The sequence below is a fragment of the Empidonax traillii genome, unplaced genomic scaffold, assembly GCF_003031625.1.
Source record: "Empidonax traillii isolate 1590-97213 ecotype Southwest subspecies unplaced genomic scaffold, ASM303162v1 scaffold37:size1818073, whole genome shotgun sequence".
Lineage (NCBI taxonomy): Eukaryota > Metazoa > Chordata > Aves > Passeriformes > Tyrannidae > Empidonax > Empidonax traillii.
In genome coordinates, this window is record NW_020955230.1 from 1,449,105 (window position 1) to 1,476,274 (window position 27,170).

At 38.5% G+C, this 27,170-nt stretch overlaps 1 protein-coding gene across 3 annotated transcripts in view; it reads left to right on the forward strand.

Annotated features, from left to right (window-relative positions):
* The window catches only part of EPB41L4A (erythrocyte membrane protein band 4.1 like 4A), a 125,467-nt gene that overhangs the window by 91,002 nt on the left and 7,295 nt on the right, over positions 1–27,170 (forward strand). Inside the window, exons 13-18 of one of the 3 annotated variants that reach the window (XM_027878031.1) lie at positions 3,580–3,661; positions 8,109–8,192; positions 9,784–9,897; positions 12,305–12,352; positions 15,853–15,930; positions 22,017–22,136. In XM_027878031.1, the coding sequence (XP_027733832.1) occupies positions 3,580–3,661; positions 8,109–8,192; positions 9,784–9,897; positions 12,305–12,352; positions 15,853–15,930; positions 22,017–22,136 (526 nt within the window). The remainder of the gene's footprint in view (positions 1–3,579; positions 3,662–8,108; positions 8,193–9,783; positions 9,898–12,304; positions 12,353–15,852; positions 15,931–22,016; positions 22,137–27,170) is intronic. The other 2 variants (XM_027878029.1, XM_027878030.1) reach the window with 2 other exon arrangements.

Consider the following 27,170-nt stretch of genomic DNA (forward strand, 5'->3'; position numbering starts at 1 on the left):
TCTGGACTAGACTTCTGAATAGGTCAAAATCTGCCCTCCGGAAGTCCAGCGTAGAGGTTTTATTGTTGGCTCGCCTGGAATCTCCAAGTATTGAAAATTCTATTATTTCGTGGTCACTATTTCCCAGGCGGCCTTCAACCACTACGTCTCCCACCAGCCCATCTCTGTTTGTAAACAGCAGGTCTAGCGGGGCCTTACCCCTGGTAGGTTCATTTACCAGCTGATGAAGGAAATTGTCCCCTATACACTCTAGGAACCTCTTAGACTGCCTCTTCTCTGCAGTATTGAGCTCCCAGCATATATCTGGCAGGTTAAAGTCACCCACAAGGACAAGGGCTGACGATTTTGAGACATCTGCCATCTCACTGAAATCTTTTCCCTTCTTTCTTTTGGTATACACGTTCTGGTGTTATAAACAGTTATATGGGATGTGGGTTTTGTTTATATTCTTTCTGTCCCCTGAAGGTTGAGGTTTAGCTTTCTTTTTCAGAGCTAAGCAATAAAGTTTCCTCGTCTCCTTGGTCCATTAAAGTATGCTAAACTCACTAGGACTGCAACCACTTGGTGAACCCTGGGTTAAGAGCTGGAGTAGGTGACAAGGTGATGATAGAAAATATTATTTGTATTTTCAGAAAAAATATTTGGCTTTAACAGAAGGATTGAATACTGTGAACAGAGAGAAACTATCTTTCTTGTATAAAAGCCAGTGCTATATGCTTCCCCTAATAGGATAGATAGTGCAGACAGTTTGGCTTTAGCATGGCAGATTATTTTCCTAGAATCCAGATAACAGTGGTTTAAAATGCAGTAACCTCCATTCTGTCACTTTCTTAATACGTTTCATATCTTAGTTGCTCTAGGGTTAGTTGAAAAATCAGATCAGGAAACTTCAATGGCTATGCTTTTATATCAGTTTTATACTGTTTTTATATTAGTACATAGAGGTTTTTTTGCTGTATGTTCAGGCTGATGTTCAAGTTGGCGTTCAGTTAGGGAAGGGTTTTTTGTTTTGTTCTGTAAAGTCGTGCAAGTGAAATATGTGTAACTTGCTTTATTTACTTTTCTCCCTGTTTCACCTGAAATTACAGCTGCATTTTGCTGTAATTGCAAATCATGAACTCAAACATGTTCTCTCATTATTCTGCCTTACCCTCTTAGGGCAAGGCTGATAGTGTTCAGCTTTCCCAACAGTGCATAGGGTGAAAGCATTCATTATTGTTTTGGCTGAATGCTGGACATGAAAACTCCTTGGGAACATCCTCTCAGGACAAACACTGATGTGGCCAGACCTATTGCCACAGGGCTGAGTTTATTCAGCAGTGGAAAACACATTGTTTAGGGTTTGTTGTTGTTTGGTAGCTGAGGACTTAATTTGTCCCTCAATTTGTCCCTGCCTTATATTCTGGATATCTGTATAAACTGGTGTAAAAAAGTGCTGCCATCCTGATTTAAAAGCCAGGTGGAGAACTGGGTGTGGGTATTACGATTACAGTACTGTCTGTATTATAATAATTCCCAGGCAATCACAGGCAGTCACAGTCCCTGCTCTGACTAACACACATACTGCTACAGATTCCTGTCATTACCCTGCTTCACCAGCCTCAGTCATGGTAGCTAGAACTGTTGGTCTGGCACAGTCAAAGTCATAAATCTTTTCCCAGAAAATTGCGAGATTGGGTTTGAAAGTTAAATTTTTAGGAAATGCATCTTTGGATGGTTTCATCTGTTTGCTTATTTATTAACTTTGACCTTTACACTTTAAAGTTTTAATTTAAATCCCTGGTTCTATAAAACAATGGATGTGACGACTTCTGCATTTCATGTGTGGGGTGTGAGATGCACACACCCTTAAGGCTACAGGCTTGGAAACTAACATGAAAAATAAACATTATCACAGAGTAGGCTGTGGAAGTCCATTCATCTTTACAGACTCTTAGTAGCACATGGTGCAAAGCATGAGCTCTTACTGCATGTTTTCCATTTGATCACACCATCCTCTGCTCTCATGACTAGGTTTAAATACAAACACTACTTCCAGATAACGTCAGTGAAATGGCTTTAGTTGATAAGAAACAGGCATGACAAGCTAACTAGCTTGACTGACTGCTATGGTTTTGGACTCTTGAGTTTTTAAAAATGTAATAGTCTGCTTGAATTGAATGCAGAAATCAGCACCAAGGTGGCTGTAAAAGGGAACTGAAGTGTGTGCATTCACCATATTGGGAAAGTTCAGTGCAGACAATGCTGAGAGTACCTTATCTGACCAAAGGTAAACAACCAGGAAAACCTGCTTCAAATGAGATGTTTGAGATTTCTGGCTATCTAAGGTATTTTGGAGAGGGCTTTTACCTCAGCATGCAAGAAACAGTGATATAGATAAGTTGTTCCCATGGTGTTAGTGTTTGGACAGTTTTTCTGGAGTCTATTCTTTTATAATAAATAATCTGTATCATACACAGGTTGGTAGAACAGTACTGCAGTTGGTAAAAGATACACCAGGTGATACATACCGTAAGTGTGGACAGAAAGCTCCTGATCAAGCTTGTTATTAGTTCAAAAGAATAGTACAGCAAGAACTTTCTTGTTTAAAAATAAAATCAAATCCAAGGTCCTCGTTGTGGGTAACAGTTATATCAAACACAGCTAATATGAGATCTTGTCTTATTTGTATTATCAATTTTGTATATCTCAAATTTGTATTTCTGGATAGATTGTGCCAGTGTGCAATAGTCACTGGTAGTTGTCTTCTCTTTGGTTTTCCTTCAAGTAAATACTTGTTAAAATAATAGAATACAAATCAACAATGAGAAGCACCTGCTTCTTTTTTGAGGACTCACTAGTGCTGGCTACTCCAAAAGCTGATGTACCCAAATTAATTCTTTTGTTTGAAAACTTCATATCTTTGCTGATTTCAGTACTTTTGTGGCCCACACTAATATAGGGGGTTATTTTGTGTATTTGATGGCCTGGGAAGGGCAGGCTAAATGTATCTGGGCTGAAAAAATGTGGTGAGAAGTCCTGAGATATCCTTGTATTTTAACACTTTGACCTAATCCATTTTCGTTTCACTGTCAGTACCTTCCTTAAAGGTTGGAAGTTTCTGCTTCCTGTTCTTATCTGCTTTATATTTATTTATTTGTGATTGTGATTTTTGGCCATAGACATTCTTCTGTTTTTAGAGGTCAGAGGAAGAATTACTGGGAAGCGACATCATAGCACCAGTAGGAACAAACCTGTACTCACTTCACATCTTTCTTCTGATAGTTGACTGAGCAGGGAATTCCCTTCTGTTGACTGTGACATGATATCCCTTTGAGAACAACATTTTCACACTTTGTCTTATGTGGAAGAGTAATAAATGCACCCCATGTTAAACTTTCTTGTGATCTGGTACACTAAAATTAAGGATGAGACACAAAAGTGTGATCCTTATACACCCTCAGCAAGTAGAGTGTACACCAGATATCTTGTGTGTCATTTTATTTCTCATGCTGCCCTGTGTTCAGTATGTGATTATGCTGAATAGATGTGCAAGCATTTATACTACAGGACTGTTCTCTTTTTGACTCTTTTTTTCAGGTTCTAAAAACATGAGCCAGATTACAACAAATGGAGAAAATGAAGGAACCACCAAAATAATTGCACCTTCTCCGGTGAAAAGGTATGTATACCAGCATTTCCTTACAGCTGAATATTGCATTGGATAGAGGAACACATTTAGTAATAGTTAGTAACAGTTTATCCTGCCCTTGAGTTCAGTACCATCTGATCTGCTGTCAAAGGTCAGAAAATGTTGCCCAGTAATTGATTTTATAATACCCTGATCTTCTGATGAATGTGGAACAGGGATTTCAAGAGACACAGGGTTTGGAAATCATAAATCAGCAAAAGTTAATGGGAAGGCAGACAGTTCCAGGTTAAATAGGAAAAAAACTGTTAATGACCCAAAGGGCACTGGTCAGGATAGTCCTGTGAAGCCCTACTAGTCTCTCCCCTGGGACCTGTGGGCTGGCTGTCAGAGCCCTCAGGGCAGGGGTCTTCTGTCCCTGAACTAGGCAGGCTATGCTTGGGATGTGTGGGCAGAGAGGAGCTGAGCATGGGCTCTCCTCCAGCAAGGCTGTTAATATGGCAGGTGATTACCCATTTCACTGTTCAATTCCTACAAAACTCATGAGTGTTTCTGCCTAATCCATAGAAGAAGAGAATTGCCAGGGCTCTAAATTTGTGTGGTCTACTGTGTCTACTTAATAGTGCTGAAGTCTGCATCTCTAGTAATTAAGCATATTTGAAAGCAAGACATAAGGCTCAGTTTCAGAAAGGGGTTTATATCCCTACCATTAATTTTACGTGGAATTTGTTTACCTGAATCAGAAAAAGAGTGATCTAACAAAAGAATGAGTCAAAAACTCAGCACCTCACTTTTTTATTTAGTTACCTGAATGTCTATCTCTGCATCCTCAGTAACCCTGACAGATTTGTTTCTTTGTTGTTTAGTTGTTATTTGTTTGTTTAGTTGTTATTTGTTTGTTTAGTTGGTTTGTGTTTGTTGTTGTTGTTTTATTTTTGTTTTGTTTTGTTTTTTTGTTTAAACTGAGTAACTCTGGCCTTGTCTCTTCAATGAGGGTACGGGCTTCACATACTAGGTATTTGGGCTGAGCTCTGAAAAGGGGGCTAAAATATTTACTGCAACATATTTAATGAATAGTGTTTCCTATTGCCTAACATTTAGTACAGTTGACGTCCAGTAGAAGAGCTGAGTTTAATTGCTTCCTCATTTTGAGGGAATTTGGATCCAATATTCTTAGAAAATCATGATCATATGTTGTGATACATGTTAATGATCACAGGTTAAAAGAAAGTTTATGATTTTCATGCTGAAGGGAGGCTACTAAGCAGAAAAGAATATATAGGTATATAAATAAAGAGATGGCACAAAGAGGACAGAGCTAGTCTCTTTCCAGTGGTACCCAGTGACAGAACCAGAAGTGATGGACAGAAACTGAAACATAGGAGGTTCCCTCTGAACATCCAAAAACACTCTTTTCTATATGAAGATGAATAAGTGCTGGCACAGGCTGCCCAGAGATGTGGTGGAATCTCCATCCTCGGAGAAAATTCAACAGCTATCTGGGAATAGTCTTGGACAATTGAATCAGTGTGGCCCTGCTGGAGCAGGCAGTTGGACCAGATTACATCCAGAGGATCCTGACAGCCCCAACATTCTCTTTTTCTGGGATTTATTAGGAAACTGAAAGATAAAAAGCAAGCAGTACCATATTCCATAGTGCAGAGATGGCTGTATTGGGAGGCATGGGAACTCTTCACTACAGCTTGTGCTCCAAATGCTCTGTATGAATTTTTAGCAGTGAACTTTTAAAAATAAATGGGAGGCAGCCTATAAAGGAAGAAACAAAATAAGGGGCTCTCAAAATGGCAGCTTTAAGGTTTCTGGGTTAGTTTCTTACCTTGGCAGTTTAAAAGCAATTCATAGGCAGATTCTTACTGAGTCATGGTTTTTAACAGTGTTAGTCACTTCCACCGAAAAAATAAAAGTGTTGGAAGATGTTTTTCTTTTAGAATTTGATTTGTTTTTCTCTGTATCTCTGCCTGCCCATGTAAAACACCTTTCAGGTTTGCCAGGCTTAGTGACAGCCGGCACCCAAAATTTGTGAAGCAAATTCGGTAGTATGCTCTGTCCTTTGTAATTCTTGCATTAATTGCCAGTCATGTTTGCAAAACATTTTTCATCAGCTCTCACAAGCTGAGTTTTCATAGTTAAACTGTATCTCATTTACTGTTGAGATACATTGTTGATTGCATATGCGTAAATAGTATAAATTCAAAGTAAACCATAAAAAAGGCCCAGTAACAGTAATCTCACATGAAATTCAGATCCTAACCTTTTCAGGTACTTTGAGTGAACTCAGTACCTCTTGCAGTTGTATCCCTGGAGATAATACTCGTATCTGAAGAGCTGCCATGCTCTAGCTTTCTGTCTATAAAGCGTGTGTCTGCACCAAATGAATAACAGCCTAGGAATTTTACGCAGTATATTCACACCCCCCCCCCCCCCCAGGTAATTTCTCTCTCTTGCTTTTTTAAGATTTGAAAAGAGTGTTCACATTTCTTTGAGTTCAATATAAGTATTGTTCAGCAGTTCATGCTGTGCAAAATCAATTGCTTTTTGCAAAATAGGATTGAGACATATTTCCCTGAGTTACTTGCTTTGTCTGTAGTAAGCAAATATTTCTGAGCCTGGGAACAGACTGTATGCACCTATGAGTCAATAATTAGTGGATGCAGTATTAAGAAAATGATTTACCTGATAAGGTGTAATTTAATTTCTTTTCCTGCTGACTTACCGTAGCTTTGCATTTTCTTCACTATGTGAGAATTAAATGATTAACTCAATGACCTGTAGTAACCAAAGGCTAAGGTTAAAAGTGGATTAGTGAGTTAAGTAGCCATGATTCCTTCATAATGCCGAGTCTGTCACCTCCTGCTCTGGGCAAAGAACTCCAGCTCATATCCTTCTCTTGATAAGCAACTGTAAATCTGTTATTTATTCTGCTTGAGTTGCACTTTGTAAAGATACGCTGTATTAATGATTGTACTGGGCTGATGTCAGTAAAAATTCATGAAGACCTTAGTGAAAATCAGTGTGGCTGCCCAGTTCTGTATCAAGTGAACTTCTTGTTCTTGTAGAAGAGAGATGGTGATGCTGGAAAACCATGCCTGGCCATTGGTAAGGACATGGGTGCAAAAGCATGCTTCAGCTAAAAACCATTCTCCAGTGTTTGAAGTGGCAATCCATCTGGGAGCATTAATGGGTTAGAAGCTATAAAACTGGACACTGGGCAAATTATGAGAAAACAGGAAGATTTGGAGCATCCTGCTGTTTTCACCCCCGTCTCCCATAGGTATGAGAGACTGGTTACAAAGACTGATAAATCTTTCAAGCTGGTGACTACCTTGACTGTCCTGGTACTTCACCTTTCAGCAGTCAGTGAAATTAGCTCTTTCAAATCATTAGTTATAGCAAAAAGAAAACATAAGCCTTTACTGGGGAGGGAATGAGAAGAATATGATAATCAGTGAACCTATGAACCTGTGGTCTGTCATTTTTTAAATAGTTACTACCCTATGCCTTTGTTGCTCCCATTGTAAAGTAGATACTGTAGATCTGGAAAAATGGTAGAGAAATATGAATAAGGATAATCATAGGTATGTGGGGACTCCTATATTGGGAGAGATGAAGTAATCTGTGATTCTTTCACTTGGAAAAGAGATTAGACAGTTATTAAAAATTTATATTAAAGAATATGGTGTTCAAGTTGTGATTGTGGAATTATCATTCATAGGGCTGCTTTTTTTTTTTTTTTTTTTTTTTTTTTTTTTTTTTTTTTTTTTTTTTTTTTTTTTTTTTTTTTTTTTTTTTTTTTTTTTTTTTTTTTTTTTTTTTTTTTTTTTTTTTTCCCCCTCTTTCTATAATCACAGAAACAGTGAGCAACAGAGGATGGAAGTTTTGAGCCAGGTGGAAGTTTTGAAATAAAATTAAATAACTGTTTATGCCACAGTTAAATACTGCAGCATTCTTCTACCAGGCACTATTTATGCCAAAGGTTAAAAAAATGTTCAAGAGGATGTTTAAGTAAATTCATGGAAGAAAGTTTCATCAACAGTTATGTGAAATAAAAAGCAGATAAAGCCTCTGATTCAATAATCTGTTAACTGCATATTATGGAAGACTGTGAGAGAATATTGTGTGTTTACCCTGTTGTTAGACTTCTTGCCTAAATGTCTGTTCTTTATTCTGAGACAAGACTGATGATTTTTCTGACTCAGTGCCACCATAATTATGAACTTGTAGATCTGATTTTTTGGGTCTTTTTTTTTTTTTTCTTCCTATGATCTTTCTTTCTAGGAGACATTTTTCAACATAGCAGCTGTTCTGCTTCACACAGCAGACAAATAACTAAATGACAGAGTGGGTCTCTGTAATAACTGTACGCCTTTAAAATTAATTTTTAAGAGATCAGTGTGAGAGAAAATGTGATTCTATGTTGTGGGTTTTAAATATACATGTATATATATGTACTTTTATTTAGCTTTAAAAAGATGAAAAATGAAAACAGTCCAGAAACCCAAAGAAGTAAATCAAGTGCTCCATGGGAGGAAAATGGCCCACAGAGGTAAGGCAGGGCATGATGTCTTGGATATTGTACCATGGTAAATATGCCACAGCAGTAGGCTGAAGGATATTAATGTAATAGTGTGTTACTGGGGTCATCATAAATCTGTATTGCATGTAAGTAGATAGGTTCTGTCATGGATAAATAAACAATTAAAAATGAGGAAACTATGTGTAGGAGGAGGTGATCAGTGAATAAAAATCACCAGCAGCTTTCCACAGAGGTGTCTTTTGGCGCACCATGATGATTTACCCTTTGTGCTCCTTCTGTAAACATCAGTAGTTTTCAGAATAAGGACAAAACAGTGTGCAAATATTCTCTTGCTAAGATAGACCTTTTTTTTTTGTCATTATTTTTAAAGAAGAAGTGGTGTCATCTTGTCACATTTTGGCTCTAGTGCCTAAATTGTGGTCAGGACAGCAGGAAGTTTGATCCTGCAGGAGTCAAAGAATGGTAGGATGGAGTTTTATCATGTCCATGCATTCTAAAGGACTTTGCAATTTTAGACACTTAAGCAGACTCTATGTTGCACAGGGGCATTGACAGCTTCTAATAATAATTGTCATTGAGATGAACTGTGGGAACTTTTCACCTGTGCAGAGCAGTGCTGTAATCAGCAGAATTTTTGATTAATTGATAAATCTGCTGTCTGCAGAATTAGGAAGAAGAATGTATCCAACTTGGAAGGTCACAGGCTGTAAGGAAAATAAAAAAAAAAAACACATTAGGTGGAATTTTGGGAGAATTAGCATCTTTTTGCAACACAGTTGTGGAAAGGACTAAGTGATGTTAGGTACAGATATGTGGTTAAGTTTAACATACTCCCTCCAAAAAGTGGCAGAACATGAGTAGACCACCTTGGTGACAGGTGACATGAAAGTGCTCCATGCCAGGCTCAGTAACACTCTTGGAAAAGGTCTTTATTCTTCTCTGGGAAGGTATCACAGGGTAATCTATTCGTGCAGTTGAGAGGCTACATGTACTTTGGTAATAACCCAACATATTGGCTCCAACTTAGGCTAAAGCACATAACCTGGGGCTTGAAACACCTCCACACCCTTGTCAGATGTTTGTGTGGATGAATGGCAGAAAGATGGAACTAAAATTATTTCATGTTCCCAAGCATCAGCTCTATGATGAAGATATATGTCATGAAAGGAACATGGGAAGTTTTCATACTTATATCCATAGAAAACTTAAAGAATAGAGGTGCAGAAAACATAAAGAATAGAGGTGCATTTGAATACCTAGCTCTGGGTTGGATAAGTCATACTAAAGCACAGAAATTTTATTATGCTAAAAGAATATGGATACACTTGGATCTACATTTTGTAATCTTAGATCTGTTGGCTTGGCAATGCTAAGAGATCTCTCTCCTAAATTTAGGAGAGAGAAACATACGTATTGCTAGACAGCAGTACCAGCTGTATTTACACAGAACACACACACACACACACAAAAGCAGGTATAGCTGAATATGTACACATGTGGGTGTGAGCCTTCTTGTTTTTGTAAGCTAGATCTCAGTTAGCTGGCCTTCCTGTCCTGGAAATTTTAAAGCTGACTGTTTGCTCTTCCTTTTTAACCTTAGTGGACTGTATAATTCCCCAAATGACCGCAGCAAATCACCAAAATTTCCTTACTCTCGTCGAAGGAACCCATCAGGTGGCAGCGAAAATGAGTCTGGGCAACCAGTCCGGAGGAGGTAAGAGCCTGGGATTAATTACTGTAAGGTTCTCACTGTAGAAACTTGAGATCCTGCATGTCTGTGTTAAGCTCTTGGAGGCACAGCTAGCTCCTGGAAAAAGGGGTATTTGAGGGACCAGTCAAATAAAAAATCTTGAGTGAGGATACCATATCTGGATTTGGAACAGAGGCTTTGGTCAGGTTGTTTGCTTTTGTGCTGTTCTGGATACTGGGAAAATGATGTTAAAATATGAGAAATTTCATTATTGGCATATACAAGATCCTTTAAGTTGCTGCAGCTGTTCTTGCTTGGTGAACAAAAGGACTAATGGATGTCCCTTGCTTGACAATGAGCTTCCAACACAGAGCAGTATTTTAAGTACATTGCTTTGCTTTAACTACCACCAGGATTAAATGAATGAGCCATAAGCCTGTGTTCAACAGTCCCGTGTGTGACTTTACATTAGAGAGGATGCCAACAGAAATACCACTATGTAATACTTAATGTGTTTTCAATTGGTACATGCTGAATTGAATAACTTAGAGAAGTAAAACTAAATGAGTGGAGACTCTTGTGCTGTGGGTCCTTGAGTATGTCCAAAATGCAAATTACAGGGACAGCTGTGAAGTGATGCAGTATTTAGAGACTTTGTGTTACCTGGGATGATTTGTCCTGCTGAGAAGCTGCTTTCATCGCTGAGGCACCCTACCTGCTGCTGTGATCTGTTGTGAAGTGTAAGCAAGCATAGATACTGTGCCACATTCTTTGTAGTCTTCTAAGACTGCCTTATGAGCAGCACCTCAGAGTTACATCTCCTCTTGACAGCTCTGAAATGATTACCTGGCTTTCAAAGCCAGGTTTTGCAAAGGGGTATCTGACAACACAGCTGTACTGATTAGAAAATATATTTTGATGTGGGGCTTTTATACTGGACGAGTTTCTGAACTGCTCCACACCTTTTTATATGCCATTAGCTGTCTAGAACAAGAGGGAATAAACTCATTCATAGTGTATGCTTAGTGATCTCAGGTACATCAGTGTAGTTCTGTCTGAGGCAATAGAGGCGATTTATCCTATTGGATAGAGCCCTCGTAGGTGTTGATAGCAATGTCTTTCCCAAATGGATTTTGTTGTGGTTTCACCCCAGCCAGCAACCAAATCCCACACAACCCCTCACTCACACCACCACCAGTATGACTGGGGAGAGAGCTAGAAGGGTAAAAGCTGGAAAACTCATGGGTTGAGATAAAGACAATTTAATAGGGAAAGCAAAAGCTGTGCACACAAGCCAAGCAAAACAAGGAATTAACTCACTGCTACCCATGGGCAGGCAGGTGCTCAGCCATCTCCAGGAGTGCAGGGCCCCATCGCATGTAAAGTTACTTGGGAAGACAAACACCATGACTTCAAATGTCCCCCACTGCCTCCTTCTTCCCCCCACATCATATACTAAGCATGATGCCATATGGTCTGGAATGTCCCTTTGGTCAGTTAGGGTCACCTATCCCAACTGGACAGATGTCTCCTCCTAACCTCCCATGAACCCTCAGTCCCCTTGCCAGCGTGGCAGTATGAAAAACAGAAAAGGCCTTGGCTCTATGTAAGCCCTGCTCAGCAATAACAAATTGTCAATTCTGTGTTCACCACAAATCCAAAACACAGTCCCATACCAGAAAACTAACTCCACTACAGTCAAGTGCAGCATAAGTTGTCTGATGCATTGGTACCTTAGTTGTCAAAGCACTTGTTTGGCTTTGTAAAAACAAAAGACTTGAGATATTCAGTGCAAAACTGTTTCATACCAAGAAAAGAAAAGTGTTCGTGCACTATGCAACAGGAATTTTTTTGAGATGCAAAGTCTTAATCATATGGGATTTGCATTTGGCTGATCTAGTTAGTGGACAGGCAGTCATGCCAATAGGAGGTTTTCTCTTGGACAAAATGTTTTTAAAAGTCTTATCTCATGTGCCCTGCGAGACTGTGAAGACACACAATAGTAGGTAGATTCTAATTTATTTATGTCTTCCTGAATTGTGGTTTTATTCATGCACTTTCCTTTTCTAACTGTTTAATAACAATAGCTGTCTTGTTTATGCACTTTTTACTGGAGTTAAGAGGGAAACATCAGACTTGTGATGTTGGAAACAGTAGGAATCTCTAAAGGCTAATATGCTATGCTTATCCTAGCAAGTCAGGGGTTTGCAGTGAGAGCTTCAGTGGGACTATGCCTTCGAAACTTATTGTAAAGATGTCCTGAAATTTAAAAAAAGCATATGCCCTATTTCCTATGCTGACAAACAAACAAACAAACAAAAGGAAACAAAAAACTTGGTAAAATCTTGGGGTTTTTTTAAAGATGGGTGATTTTATGTATTTTTATTAAGTAACTCAATGGTATTTCATTAAAACTTCCTTAATGCTGCAGGAAAAATCAAAACAGTGGTGAAGATTCAGATTTAAAGCAAAGGAGAAGGTAAATATATGATCTATAGCAGCTATGAAATTATAGTGAAGGTACTGATCATATTTTAGTTGACTGCATCCCCTCCTTTTGTTGTTTCTCCACCATCTTCTTAATTGTTTAAAAAGTTTGTTGTGTTATGCCCATTTCATTTTTTCTTTCCTATCCAACTTTTGCTAAAATGCTCTGTGGCATAGCCTCCTCACAGCTTAGCCGTGCAAGCTACCTTTGCACAATGTTACTATAACATGCTACAAGCAGTTTGTGGAAGTTTACTAAAGGCTTGCCTGCAACTTGAAAGTCAATTCCAGAAGTTTTAGCTTTCAGATTTTACAACTACAGATTTGTTTTTAATTCTTCAGCCTTTCTATCCATTTTTAATTAATCTCATTTGAAAGCAAGTATGCTATCATTTGAGATGAATTGTTCTGCACAAGGTGGGTGCAAAGGCATGTCTTCTCACTGTTTTACACATTTTTTCTGACTTTTTTCTTAAGCTTTTCTTTTTTCCCCTCCCCTGTTCAGTCTTGACTGATTGTCGCATTCCAAACAAAATGCTGGTGTGAATTCAGGTGTGGCCTTCAACAGCTTCAGTTTTTGACAGATTTTTGCCACATCAGCCTGTCATGACTGTTCTGTGCTTCTCCTTGCTTCTGTGCTCCTACTCACACTGCCAGAATAAGGAGGCAGTGGAGTGCATTTCAATATCAGAGACTGCTGAAACTTGTGAAAGAGAGGAGGCACTCTCAGGATCTGATTCACTGCTGAAGCACAGGAAAGGAGCTCTGGCAGAGATACAAACATCTCGGAGACAATTACAGGAAGTCAGAGAAAGTGCTTACATAATTTCTACTTATTGCATCAGATAACAGATTATTTTTTTGAAGAAGGTTACCATTACAAGCTGCCAGGGGTAGTTCTGTAACAGATGCCCAGCACATAAAACTGAGAAGATTTAGTTAAGCACCTCAGGTGAAAAACCCCAGTGCTCAGAAGGGACCTCTTCCCAAAGACTGTTCTTGCTGTATTACAATACAGATGCATAAGTTTGTTATTGTATATTGCAACAGACCTTCTCCACTTCCTCAGAATTTGGCTGCTGTACTCTCATTGTAGTCAGAAATAGACTGCACCAGAATGTGAGCTTTCTCTGCCAGTGAAATACCAAATCCTGCAACACACTTCAACCCCTCAAGCCCTCTCCTGGACTGTGTTTGCTATGTCTCTTGCCAAACTGACTATGCCTTCCTTCCTGCTCCTTGCATCAGACCATAAAAGTCTACCTACAAAATATTAAATATATTGCATGACAAAGAAAAAAAAGGGAATAAAGGATGAAAGGTACTTTGTAATTGTCAGAGATTAGGATGATCTTTTGTGTTCTTGTGTTTGGCTTAGGAAAGCACCTTTGTTTCTGATTTTGGTATCTTACTCAGATCAGTAAAAGCTGGTGTTTAATATTCAATGAAAGATAATATTCTGACAGCAACCGTGAGCAGCTGCCACTCAGCTGACAGCTCAGCAGCCCTTCTGTCTCCTCACAAGTGCTTTCCGGACAGGAAACACAAGGTAGTTTGATATGTAGTATCCAAAAGGCAGATCAGATTTCCATTCCTGAAAAACTAGAGAAAGGGCTTATCTTGATTTTGATCAAATAGGTTGTTTTATCTTGTACTTTGCCTGCCATGCTGTGATTTTTAATGCTTTGGTACATTATGGGATAAATTGCTTAAAATCACAGTAAGAAAATACTTGTGGAAGAAAAGAATCATGCTAATGACCTGAAGGTGTGAAAGAACAGTGTTGCTTGAATGACTTATTAATGTTGAAATTAGTGGAATATTTATTAAATATCTGATAAGATTGGGGTGGAGAAAAGTATACTTTTTTTGCAAATCTAGGGCATTTGTTGCTCTTAACTCTTTTATTATGCTGGAGTGAGTCTCTCCAGCACCACCTTTTAATCTTTCTTCTTCCTTTGGGGTTACAATTTTCTATAGTTACATCTTTTTTGTCGCCACTTTAGCTTCACTCAGAAACGTGTATTTTACCTGGGAACCTGGCTATCCTGACCCTCTCAGTACCTTTAGATTGTGAGCATGAAATTTGGGAATGGAGAGAGGTTTCTGCTTCTCCTCTGGGGAAATGTCACTTTACCAAGCTTATTCCTGTCAGACAAGCTGGGTTGAACTGATTTTCCTAGGCTTTAGTTGTCCTATTATTCTAAGACATTCTGTAGTTTGACAAATTTGTCTCCTTATGAAAGTGGTTTACCAAAGAGCAAAAGAAAAGCCAGGAACAGACATTCTGTTTTCCAGTGCATGGACCATCACTGATTCTAACTTCCGATATTCTAAATCCTTCTAGACTGTCTCATGTTAGTATCAGTCAACTTTCCTCATTAATTAGCTGAGATGTTAATGTAGCAGAGAAACATGTTTTTCTTTGGAGGTACTCGTAGAATCAAATAATTGATTAGGTTAGAAAAGACCTCTAAGATCATCAAATCTGACCATTCAGAGACCATCATCACACTAAGAAATGAATGGTCTGAAACAGGTTTTGGTGAGAATACCAGTTTTTAGGACCTAACCTAGTGGTACAATAACAGCGTCCTGGTTTCTAGGACCAAAGTCCTGACAGCTGGTCTGTCTGCTCCAAAATGCAATCAAGGATTTAAGGGTCTCAGATAGTAGTGCCCAAGCCTTTCTCTCTACTGAGAGCAGTTTGCCTGTAGGTAGTTCAGCCTGTTCCACCAGTCTTTTTCAGTAATGATTAGAACCATAAAAGTCACATTACCATTTGAAGCTTTGCAGTTAGAGGTAATACAGAAGTAAGTGTTTTATTTTGTTTTCCTCACATGATGCACCATTTTTGTAGCTGTGCATCAGGTCATCCCAAAGCTAGGCTGGTACACACCGGTCTGTGTGTGCACTTCAGCCCTCTGTATTTATAAAAATCAGTGATGTTTTGTTCATACTGCTTGACACTTGAAAAATGTGAACTTTAACTGGAGTCCGGGTGGAAGTTGAGGTGGTGAATAGAGAAAGACAGATCTGTGAGCTTTTTGTTTTGCTGGCAAAATCAGAATTGCTGTATCATTTCTGTTGGGCTATATCACAATATGTAAGAGGAAAAGAGCCAGAATGCATATAGTTTAAAGATACAACACTTCACACCTGAGAGAAACATACTGCTGTGGCATATACACAAAGAATGCTGAGAGATAAAATAAATTTTAAAAAAACCAAAAAATCAGTGAAATAATTGAAAACGAAATAGCATTCACCTGACACTATACTTTGGGTGCACTACTTTTGAAGCAGTTGTTCCCTATCAATTCATGAGAAGAAGATAATATGACTTGCAGGTGTAGGCAAGCCCTCTTGAGTCTTTTAATTCTGATTTTCCTAGTAATGTCTTTGCAGTGTTGCTATTCCCTGTTTAGCACTGCAATAATTTTGATGTTTGCAGATAATTTCGTCCTGGGATGTTTCTTTTCTCTTCTCCAGATCTCGGTCTCGCTGTAACACCAGCAGTGGCAGCGAATCAGAAAATTCCAACAGGGAACATCGGAAGAAGAGAAACAGGTGACCTTTATATATTTTAGACATGGGGACATGAAATACAAACAAATGGAGGTGGACTTTTCTCAGATAAACCTAGGAAGATGGAATCTAACATGTTTTATATGCATAGAGTCTTCCTGAGGAAGCTTAAGGTCCTTTTCTAAATAAGAAGAGAAATAATAGCCAAAACGCAGGTATCATGCATGTAACAAATGCCTGCCTTCCTGGAAAGAACTTGGGAAGAACTCAGTAATGAACCACAAAATCAAATATGGGGCACATTTACAAAAAACTTGCAATATAAATCTAAATAAAGAAGATAATATCTTGATAATTATATTTTCAACATGTATTCAAGTAAATTCAAGTGCAGATTTATAGGAAAAAAGCTTTTGAGAAGATGTGAAAATAGTTTTAATGGATCTGAAGCTCAGCATTGTTTTTAAATGCACGCATTTAATCGTATAACTATTTTATTTTCCAAAATGTGAAGTGTAAGCCTAAACCCAAAATGTGTACAGTGTCAACTTTTAACAGGATAGTAGTTCATATCAAGTAATGCTAACAAATCCTGTTTTATATATTCTATTTTTTTTTTGTTGCTGATGTGGAAAAGATGGCAAAACAACTGGTTTGCTTTATATTCCCTTTAAAACTGTATCTTTCGTGTAGTACTGGAGATAACAGCATTAAAGAGTTATTTATGAAACTACGTTTTTAAAAAGCACATAGAATTTCTTCATATTTCATTAACAGAGTCTAAGAATGGAGAAAAGAGGAATTGTTAAAGGCAAATTTTTTAAGAAGCTGCCTGCACAAGCTGTTGTAATTTCTTCTTGTATTACATGCAGAACTGTGAGTGATAAATGATTTTCAGATCTTTAAAGCTCTTAGTAATAATGGATGCTGGATAGTGCTGCAGGAAAAAAATCATTGTGATGTTCAAAGGGGTTGGGATAAAGCATATGTGAGACATAAGATTTCTTTGCAGTTTGCTTAAATTAGAGCACAATCTTGTAAGATACTTGGCTAACGATAACCTAGTGTGCATGGAAGATTTGTTTTCCAGCTGAAGTTTGAATGAAATGCCGAGTCTAGTTTCAGTGATCAGTATTAAATGGTATTTTGTATTCTTTTCTCTTAGGACACTCATGCCAGGTTTTTTTTATCCAGTGAGACTCCTTGTGCAGGGAGCTCCACAAACAAGTGAAAGAAATCAGAGGCTGACCACAAGCATGTTTTTAAGAACTTCTTGCAATATAAAGACTGAATTGTGAGAAGGATTAGGTACTGCTTATCATTTTTTGAAGAATAAAAGGGTCTTCACCAACCCTTCCTCACCTCATGGAAAAACACTTAAAATTAAAAAAAATTGTGTGGATTGTTTCTATGTTTTTCACATTTTCAGAAATGTAAGATGCAGTAAAATGTTAATGTTGCAGCATCTCTTCCTCTTAGGTGATCACTTGAAATCAGACCATATAAAAATAAGACCAGATAAAAAGTCATTATCAGTGTTAAATTAAACAAGTACTGAGTGAACTGGAAATATAAGACTTTTGCCTTGTGATCAGGTACAGGAAAACAACCAGTCATAATGAATTTCTGCATTTTGTTAGCAGCCAGAGCAGGAATATTACAAGCTGAAACAGCAGAGGTGCTGAGTAGCTTTCCTGTTGGCAGAGGTGAGCCAGTCCTAACAGAGTTAAATGGGACACTATAATGAACCTTCCAACTGCTGGTAATCAAGTTTTACCTGTTGTATAAATTAATATAATTTATTTCCCAGTTCAATAATCAGATCCCTGGCACAAGCAGAAATAAAATTGTTTTATTTTATTGGAATACAATGAGTAAATACTCACATTAACCAAAGGAATCTGCTTCTGATCAAAGAAGAATAGAATGTATTGTTCCCATGATAAGAGATCACTGTGAACTATTTGTCAGAAGAAAAACAGAAATTAAGTGAGAACTTCTGAAGGTACAACACTGGAAAAATGTTGGGGAGAAACTCTTTACTTGATGTCAGTCAGTCTTTGAGGTTTAATTCCATCATACAAATGTTTTATCCAAGGCAGATATTCATAAGACAGTGAAGAAAAATGTATGATAAGTGTATTTTAATCATAGAAGATTAAAAAGCATTTGCTTTTTTAATACTGTGGTCAAAATTTATTGTGTGGAGAAAAATATATTAAAGTAGTAAACAATGTGCTCTGAAGTATAGTTTTCTGCTTGATTACACTTAGAAGATCCATCTGATTAGAATCACAGAGTGATTGAATGGTTGAGTCTGGCAGGGACCTCTGGATGTCATCTGGTCCAGCCACCCGATCCAGGTGACCAGGACCATTGCCACATGGCTTTTGAGTATCTCCAAGGAGGGAAACTCCACCACCTCCCTGAGCAACCTGTACCAGTGCTCGGTCACCCTCACAGGGGAAAGGAGTTTACCAATGTTCCGGTGGAGATCCTATGTTTCAGTGTGTGCCCATCACCTCTGGTCACTGGGCACCACCGAAATGAGCCTGGATCCCTCCTCTTTGCACCTGCTTTCAGGTGTTTATGTTAACAGATGAGATCCCCCTGAACTGCCTCTTTTCCAGGCCGAACAGCCCCATTTGTCTCAGCCTTTCCTCATGAGAGATTCCTCTGTCTTCTTGGTGACTCTTTGCAGGACTCTCTCCGTTGTGTCCATGTCTATCTTGTCCTGGAGAGCCCAGAGCTGGAACAGCACTCCAAGGTGTGGCCTCACTGGTGCTGACTAGAGGGGAAGGATCACTTCCTTTGATCTGCTGGCAGTAATTTGCTCAATGCAGCCCAGGGTCCAATTCAGCTTCTTTGTTGCAAGAGCATGTTGCTGGCTCATGTTCCACTGGGAATCCCCACATTCTTCTCTGCAAAGTGGCTTTCCATCCAGGCTGTTCTTGCTGCCTTTGACATTTCTGGTGGGATTCAACTTCGTCTGAGCTTCAGCTTTCTTAACTTCATCTCCACATGCTCAGACGATGTTTCTGCTCCTTGGTTCCTGTCCTGTTCTTGAGTTCCTCCCACATTCCCTTCCCCTGCTTTTGCCATCTGTGGGTTTCCTTTTTATATTTGAGTTTTGCCAGGAACTCCTTGTTCACCCATGCAGGCCTGCTGGCATTTTTGCCTGACTTCTGACTCACTGGGGTGGGGCTGCTCTTGAGGTTGGAGGAGATAATCCTTCAAGGTTAACCAGCTTTCTTGGACCCTTTTTACCTCTAGGGCCTTATCCTGTGGGACTTGTCCAAGGAGATCTTTGTAGAGGCCAGAGCCCCCTCTTCCGAAGTCCAGTGATGTGATCTTGCTTTTTGCCCTCCTCTCAGGGTCCTGAATTCCACTATCTCTTGGTCTCTGCAGCCAAGGCTGCCTTTGACCTTCACAATCACAGTAAGCCCCTCGTTGTTGTACGTTGTCTCTAAAGAACAAGTTCATGCTTAAGTATTTGGAATGGTGTGTCAAGAATCAAGTCTTTATAATTGCTTAAGAGAATTTTTTATTGCATAAATGTACCTTGCTACTATATCATCTGAAGAGAAAAAACCCCATCTATAAGACAACAGATGACTGATGGTAGTCATAAGACTTTCCATTTTATCAAGTCTTCCTGCAAACAATGTCTAATTTGTTACTCTGACAGCTATTAATCTCTACTGGATTTATTTCACATGCCAGGAACATGTGAAATATGTCACACATTTCTATATAGGCATAAATCAATGTGTTCCCTTGTGGGATCAAATTGTGAAAAGAATGAAAGTTGTAATGGGCTTTGAGAACAAGGGCAACACTTTTTATTCCGAAGAATCTTTAAATATAAATTTAGTGTTTGAGTTAAATTTCTTTCAGTATTTTTTTGTCATTTCTATTGCCAAAAAGCTGAAAAAAATTGCCCTCAAATTATTAGAATTTGATCATTTTATCTGAATAATGTAGAGATTGTTACCTTGGTCATCCTTTACCTTGTTAAATGTGAGCATAGTACTGTTATTTGCATCAGCAAGATGGATGTTTTATTTCTTCATACCTCCCATATAGTAGAGTTCTGCTGTGGTACTTCAAGTGTGCTGACACTGCGTGTTTTAATAGCTGCCATGTTACTTTATGTATTTAGATTTTCAATATTTTGCTCAAATTGAAGAGATAAAAACCAGTGATGAACATTGTTGTGTGGTTGAACAAGTAGAAGAAAGGAGGCAAAATAGAAATATGAAGCACTTGGGGATAAATGAAGGCATTGCTAAGGACTGTGCTTGCCATGGATCAGTAGATGCTGATCTACGAGATTAGTAGAATGAAATGAACAGAAATGATGTGGAACTTCCTCAGCAAGAGGTCATTTCTGAGAAGTGTGGAAGTGTGATTTCAAGCACAGAGGTGCAGGATCTCCTGTGCTCTGTGCTGGGATATGGACCTCATGCTCTGCTGCCTTATGTGGATTTCTTGAGAAGAACGAGTAGTTCTGGGTTATTTTATGGCAAACATTCGAAATTCTCCTTCAGAGCACAGCTGTCTACTTGACCTGTTAGGAGCTGATCTCTGGGAGAGGTGGCAGAACCACCACCCACAGCAGGAGTGCCAGTCTGGCCACTGCAAGTCTTCTTTTTGTGTGACTGTTGTATGTGGGAGGCAGTTGGTTGTGTTTATGCCATGTGGGATGATTGCTGTCTCCACAAATTGGATTATTTGGGATGAAAATCACAATTCATTACTTGTTGCTGTGTGAGTTCCTCTACTAAATTGTTAGATAGAAGTTTATGTTTATACCTGTCACTAGATTACAGATTTTAAAAAAATTTTCTTAGAAATCAAAATCTGAAGTTGCAGTCTCCTCCAGTTGCTTTTTAACATTTGGTAGACTTGTGGCTGTTTATAACAGTTGGAGATCCAGCTCAAAATTTATTATGCATGTGAGAGAAGATCTGATTAAAGGAAAAGCAGCAGCCTGTGTAGCCAGTTTAGCCTGACACAATTCAAAACTCAAAGAGAAAAGTACATCTGCAGTGAAGAGCAACAACAACATGCTTTACATTTCCTATGTCTCCAGTGTAATCCCCTTATCTCTACTGGCTTCTTTGTTTGTTTTACCTGTCAGTCTTTCCATTTTTTGTTAAGCTCCTCTGTTTTCTTCACTATACCAATTGTACCATCCTATCAGACAATCCACTTTCAGGTGATATTTTCCAGGGTTGTTTTGAAATCCCTACTGAACTTTAAATTCACTGTTGTGACCACGCATATCCCTTTGTTCCACCCTAGAATTTCATTCCACCACTCACATGTGCAACTCTAAAACTGTGAGAAGCATGTGTGGAGCTCTGAATGGTCAAACACTGGCAAGCTGGCTGTCCTGACTGTGGCATTGTAGGACTACATCGAGCTAACCAATATGCTGAGTTGATAGGATTTTGACATTTGGTTCACTCTGCAATACATTCTAATAATGAATTCATATATTTAAAAAAAAAAAAGAAAAAGGAAAGCAAATTAAAAATAAAAGGCATAGCATATTTTTTAGATGCACACAAGAGATGGGGACCAAAGCCTCAGGGGGTGGTACAAAACGAGTGTCATGGGAGATTCATCATTTGTTGCAGGTCAGGATGAAGGGACTGCTTCTTCTGAGTGGGAACTTACCAAGAGCATCAGGGGATTTTCTCTGGATCCTAGGAAGGTGCATGCTGCAGCAAAATATTTGAAAAAGTTGTAGTAGTAGAGCCTTGTATCATGATGTGAGTCTTCGACTTGCTGAAGATGAGGTGGGCTGTAGAAAGGGAAAAAAATCTAGATGTTTGGCTTGGGCTGGGAAGAATGATTCGGGTTGTGAGCCTGTTCTTACAGTCATGGATGATTTCTTTTTTGGCTTATGCTGTTTCTAAACAACAAATCAGTATGTTTTCTTTCATACAGTTCTTACATTTTAATGTAATTTAGGAACATTGATTAAAATTTAGCAAGATGAAAAGTTAAAGTACTGCATTGCAGGAGCTGGATTTTTTTTGGGGAAAAAAAAAATCCCAATTGCTTCTCAAAGCATCCTGCATCAGAGACCTCAAACTAAACTGGTACTTGTTTTGCAGATTACGGCAAGAAAATGATATGGTTGACTCAGCTCCTCAATGGGAAGCTGTGCTGCGGCGACAGAAGGGGAAAACCCAGGCAGATCCAAACTACCGGCGATCTAGGCACAGATCTCGATCGTATGTAACTTTTGCACTGTTTGGTGTGAAATTTAACATGCTGTAGCATGTTAAAAAGCAGGAGGTGTGTCTCCAGTGTGGTGGTAGCCCTCAGCTGCTGAGGAACAGAGATTTTTACATGGCTGTGCTCTCACATTAGGAGATTTGTCTTTGTGGTCAAACTGCCTTTGTTTAGTGATTTGAATTTCAGGGCACAAATCATGCAAGAAGGGCTTTGTAACAGGAACTCTCTCCATCACCTTGAAAGAAGTCCTGGGTGGTTTTGTGGCTCATTGAGAATTGGTTCTGTAATGAGGACAGTGATTCATTCCCTACTTCTAGGTAGCAAGTCTGTGAATGCATTCAGATTTTATGTGATAGCTTCAGACATTTGCATGAAATAAATGCACACTTGATTAATCATATAAATCTGTGGTGGTCCAGGTGAGAGCATCTGCTGATGTTTCCATGTCAAATTACCATTGACAAACAGCAGTCAGTGATACATTGCACCCTGATGTGAGGATTTCCACAATGGAGCTCTACTGCCAGGCAGTGGCGTTCCTGCTGACAGCCAGTTTTAATATGATGAAGTTACCACCTTTTCAAATTAATTTTCTAAAACTAATGAAAATGTTGGTTTCTTTAATTCGCATTTTTCTTCTAATGGCATGAATTTGGGGTATAGACATACTGTGGTTTTTTGTCCAGCCTAATCTGCCATCCTGGCAATCATCTGAAGCAGCACCAACACCAGCGTGTCTGGCAGCAGAGCAGGCAGGGCAGGGCAAGTCAGGGACGGGGATGTTGAAGAGTTCGGGGAGAGCAACTAGCTATAAGGCGCTGGGAGATGGAGGCAAGAGAGAGCAGTCTTTGTATCCCCACTCTCACTGGCTCCTAACATGGATATATTGCCAACCCTGACGCTGATGGTGTAACGTGTGACCTCTGCAACACACTCACTTGGGTACTTCCCAGTGACATCTTTTCTTAAATTTACCTTTCATTTTAAGGCTTAACAAGAAATACTGTATAATTGAATTCATACCAACTGAAACTGTTATCTGCACTGAAGTTTTCAGTATTAAAATCCACCTGACTTATGTTTTCAGTTGCCTGTGTTGCTAAAACTAATTTCTGTCTCCAGTTATGTAGATTTTTTATTCTTGATGAGAAAAAGAATTTGCCATTAAAATTCCAAATATTGGAATTTCTACTTTAACAGGGTTTGTACAGACTTGTACACTTTCAGCTGCACAAGTCATATGTTATTAGGTGTAATTGTATAGAGTGATATATTACTAAAAATCAGGAATATTAAAGCTCACTTGCATGGAATCCACAAAATACAGCTGATTACATTTGATTTCCTTTTCTTTTATTGTTTACAGAAAGTGCTGTAAACTAGGAAATGTACTCAGTTAATAATGGTTTGATTAAATTTATAGCCAACTTTTCTTTTTTCCCCACAGGCCAACTAAATGTCATTGTTTGGACAGCACGGGTTCCCTCTTGTGGTTAACTTTACTTATGAAATGGCTTTTATTTCCCAGCGCAGTAACATTCTGAGTTATATTTAAACTATTATTAACAAAAACCATAAATGTGAAGTATCTTACGTAACAATCAAAAGTCCTAGAGGAAACAAAGGAATGAGGAAATCCTGGAGATTTTGGATGGTTTCTCATTTCTTTTCATTATTTTTTTAGTGATTCCTGTGTTCCTCTTTTTTTAACTCAACCTCCAGTTTAAAAAAACAAACAAACAAACAAAAAACCAACAAAAAACCAAACAAACCCTCAATGAAATAAACCCAAATCTCCAGAGTACGGCAGAGATCCTTGACATATGCAAGTAGGAACTAAAAAAAAACTAAAATGGGAACTTCTTTCAAAGTGCTTTGAAAAAAGGTTAGTAAAAGGCTGTTAACCTGTAGTAGGTTATAAGAGAACTTATTTGATTTAGTTTGTCTCAACGGTTTGTTTACATGACTGGATACAGATTAGAGAAAAAGAAAATATTCTCTAGGGTGTAGCTGTTTGGGTTTTAAATGCTATCATATGGTCATTTCAATGTACACATTTCAAAATCAACACAAGACCTTTGTTTTAGTAGAACAGATAAGTCTTTCACATTAAGTTCATTAACTAGCGTGCTACACTCTGGAAGTGTGAAGCAGTGGCTGAAATATTTGTTACTGTACCTGACACAGTGCATTTCATTTGTTTGATAATGAGTAATATTAGTCATTGGTGGTGGTAGTGAGGTGCTGTCTCTTTGGTCTCCAGAATAAAAATATTTGACAAGAATTTGACCTTTCTTTCTCCTAAAGGAATCAGCAAATGAAGAGAGCTTCCACTTCCAGTTCTACAGGGTTTATTTTCAAGAGTTCATGTAAAACATCTGTGTAGCCAAAGGGCTTTTTCTAATTAAGAAGAATGGCCATAAAATTCCATGGCCATTTAAATTTACCATTTGTGACTGAAACTGAAATATTAATAGGGGTGCAGATGCAGAACAAAAAATAATGTAGACCTTATTAATATGAAGAGCTGTTCAAGCTTGCGCAAACAAAATAAAAACATAAATAACCCCTCCCCCCCCATGAGTTTCATCACTTACTGAGAATTCATGTTAGGTTTCTTGTGCATTAAAGAAACTGATTAGCATACAAATTGTCCAGAAGGTATTGATTCAGATACTGAGATAGGACAATCTAAGTCCCATATATCACAACTGTGATTCTAAAACAATTCACAGTAAAAAGATGAAAACAACGTGAAAGGGGGATTGTGATCTGGTTTTAAAGATCTAAGAAAAGAATTGCTTTGTTTTGGGCTCTTAAGAACCACAAAACATGAATTTCCTGTGCAGTATATGCAATACCTACATTTCATCTTACATTTCACCTTCTTTTTTTGTAAACTTTCCATCATTTTGCTTTCAAATGAGCCCTTGGAAAGAAAATGCTTTAATTAAGTTAGTTTATTTGTATCATATTTCTTCATATTCTTTGGTATGGAGTTAACCTGAATAAATACTGTGAGATTATGCCAGTATCGTGTCACTTCTTAAACAGATGGGAAAATAACCAATTACAGGATGCAAAATCTAAAAGCAGTTTTCTCTGATGAATCACTGTATTTAGCGCTTTTTTTTTTTTTTTTTTTTTTAAATGGGATGCCATTTGCTAAACTTGTATTATAGAGCAAAGTCTTTCTTATTAGTGTAGTTGTAGGAATGGACAAAAGGAAGCCAGCAGAGATCACACAGTAAAGTGCTTGGAACAGGTCACAGAAAACAGCAGGTACAGTTCCTAGAAAATGGAAAAATGAAGATGACTTTTTATTTCATCACTCTCCATGATGCCCCAAAATTTAATATTTTTTACTGTAGGTGAAGCTTCACATGATACTTTGTGATACTTGTGACATCTTGAACTGCTGTATTTCCATGAATAAGTAAAAGCCATGAGCTGATCAAATGGGTCAGTGGTGTGGACAATACCCTGCTTTGTGTGGATCCTGGGTTCGGGAGGGACCTTAAGGCTTTGCTTCCTCAGGCAAACTAGGGCTTGTAAGCATTACAAAGCCTCCCTGGAGAAGCTGGCATTTTTCAAGGAGCTTTCTCATCCCCCACTGCCAGATTATTCAGCCTCAGAAGAGGATGCCTATCTTCCCAGCCCCAGGGTGAATGCAGAGTTTGCAGCTGCTATTTAGGGAGCAAAAGGTTGCATGGAAGGAGAAATCAGTTTGAAACTAAGGGGTGAAAAAGGCTGTTAAATGCCACTGCAGAGCAAAACACTGCATCAAGGAGTTAAAAGCAGCGTGAACAGATGTAGGAAGCAGAAGCAAATGCAAAACTGGACAAGGAGAGGTAGAAGTGAAAATCAGAGAAAACTAAACAGCCTCTTGTGGCTGTGGCTGTTGCCACCATGAAGATCTGAGGAGCTGGAAAGGACAGCAGTCGGTCAAGGACTAGGGTGAATGTGTTATGCTGCCCTGGAAAGCCATCACTGCCTTATAGCTTGAGAAGGTTATGGATTAATTAATTTAGTCCTACTAGGGAAACACAAATGCTAGGTTGTTTTTCATCCTTTGGTGTCTCTCTGGTATTTATAAACCAGTGAACTAATATGTCCCAGTACTTCTGCACCTGTAAAATCTAAAAAATTACACTCAAATATTACCAGCTTTAAATACTCTGCCTTTACATCGACTGTAAAATGTTTACTGCAGTGTAGTTGTCTCTGAACATTATTCCTAGGCTGAAGTCTGGGAAAAAGCTGAATATAGTAATGGTGAAATAGGAAAACAGGGGTACAGAGAAGTTCAGAATTATTTCTGATACAGCTCTGTCACTGGTTGAGTAGATGCTAAAATGCAGAATTCTGCTTGATCTTCATCTAAATTTGGATTATATAATTCCAAAAGCATCTTTGAATATGATTGACCCTTTTGTTTAAGGAAAAAAAGCAGACTGTATGGCCTGGTGATGTAAGACTTAATCTTTGAGAAACTGGGAGCATTTATACATGCTGAATATGTCTAAAAGTTGCATCTCAGATGATGTGGAACCATGTGGCTGTCAACACTGAGTTTATGTATAAAAATGCCAATGAAAAGAATTATCTAATCTCTCCATGCAAATGTAGCCCCTGGCACTGTGCAAAATGCTTACTTAATGTTTTACTCCGAATGGGTTTTGGTGAATTCTAGGTGCAGCTTCAACATCAGCAGTGGTTTTGCGCTAACCCTTCCATAATAAAGGATAAGGAAAGTAAAAGTAAAGGGGATCCAGTTAGAAACAGTATACTCTGTAATGCAGTGGAAAATGTGACACGTGCCATTTAGGCTTGCTTTACTATGTATCCATGTCTGCAATAGGGGAATTACCATTTTTAGTAAGTACTTTGCCTGCGAATTCAATGCTTAGTAAAACATTTTGTGTGCACAAATATGCATAGTTGCTGGTTTGATTTGTTCATTGCTTTGTTTTGGTCTTTGTTTTTTTTTTCATACTGGATACCAACAGTAAATAAAGTGAGCAGAAACC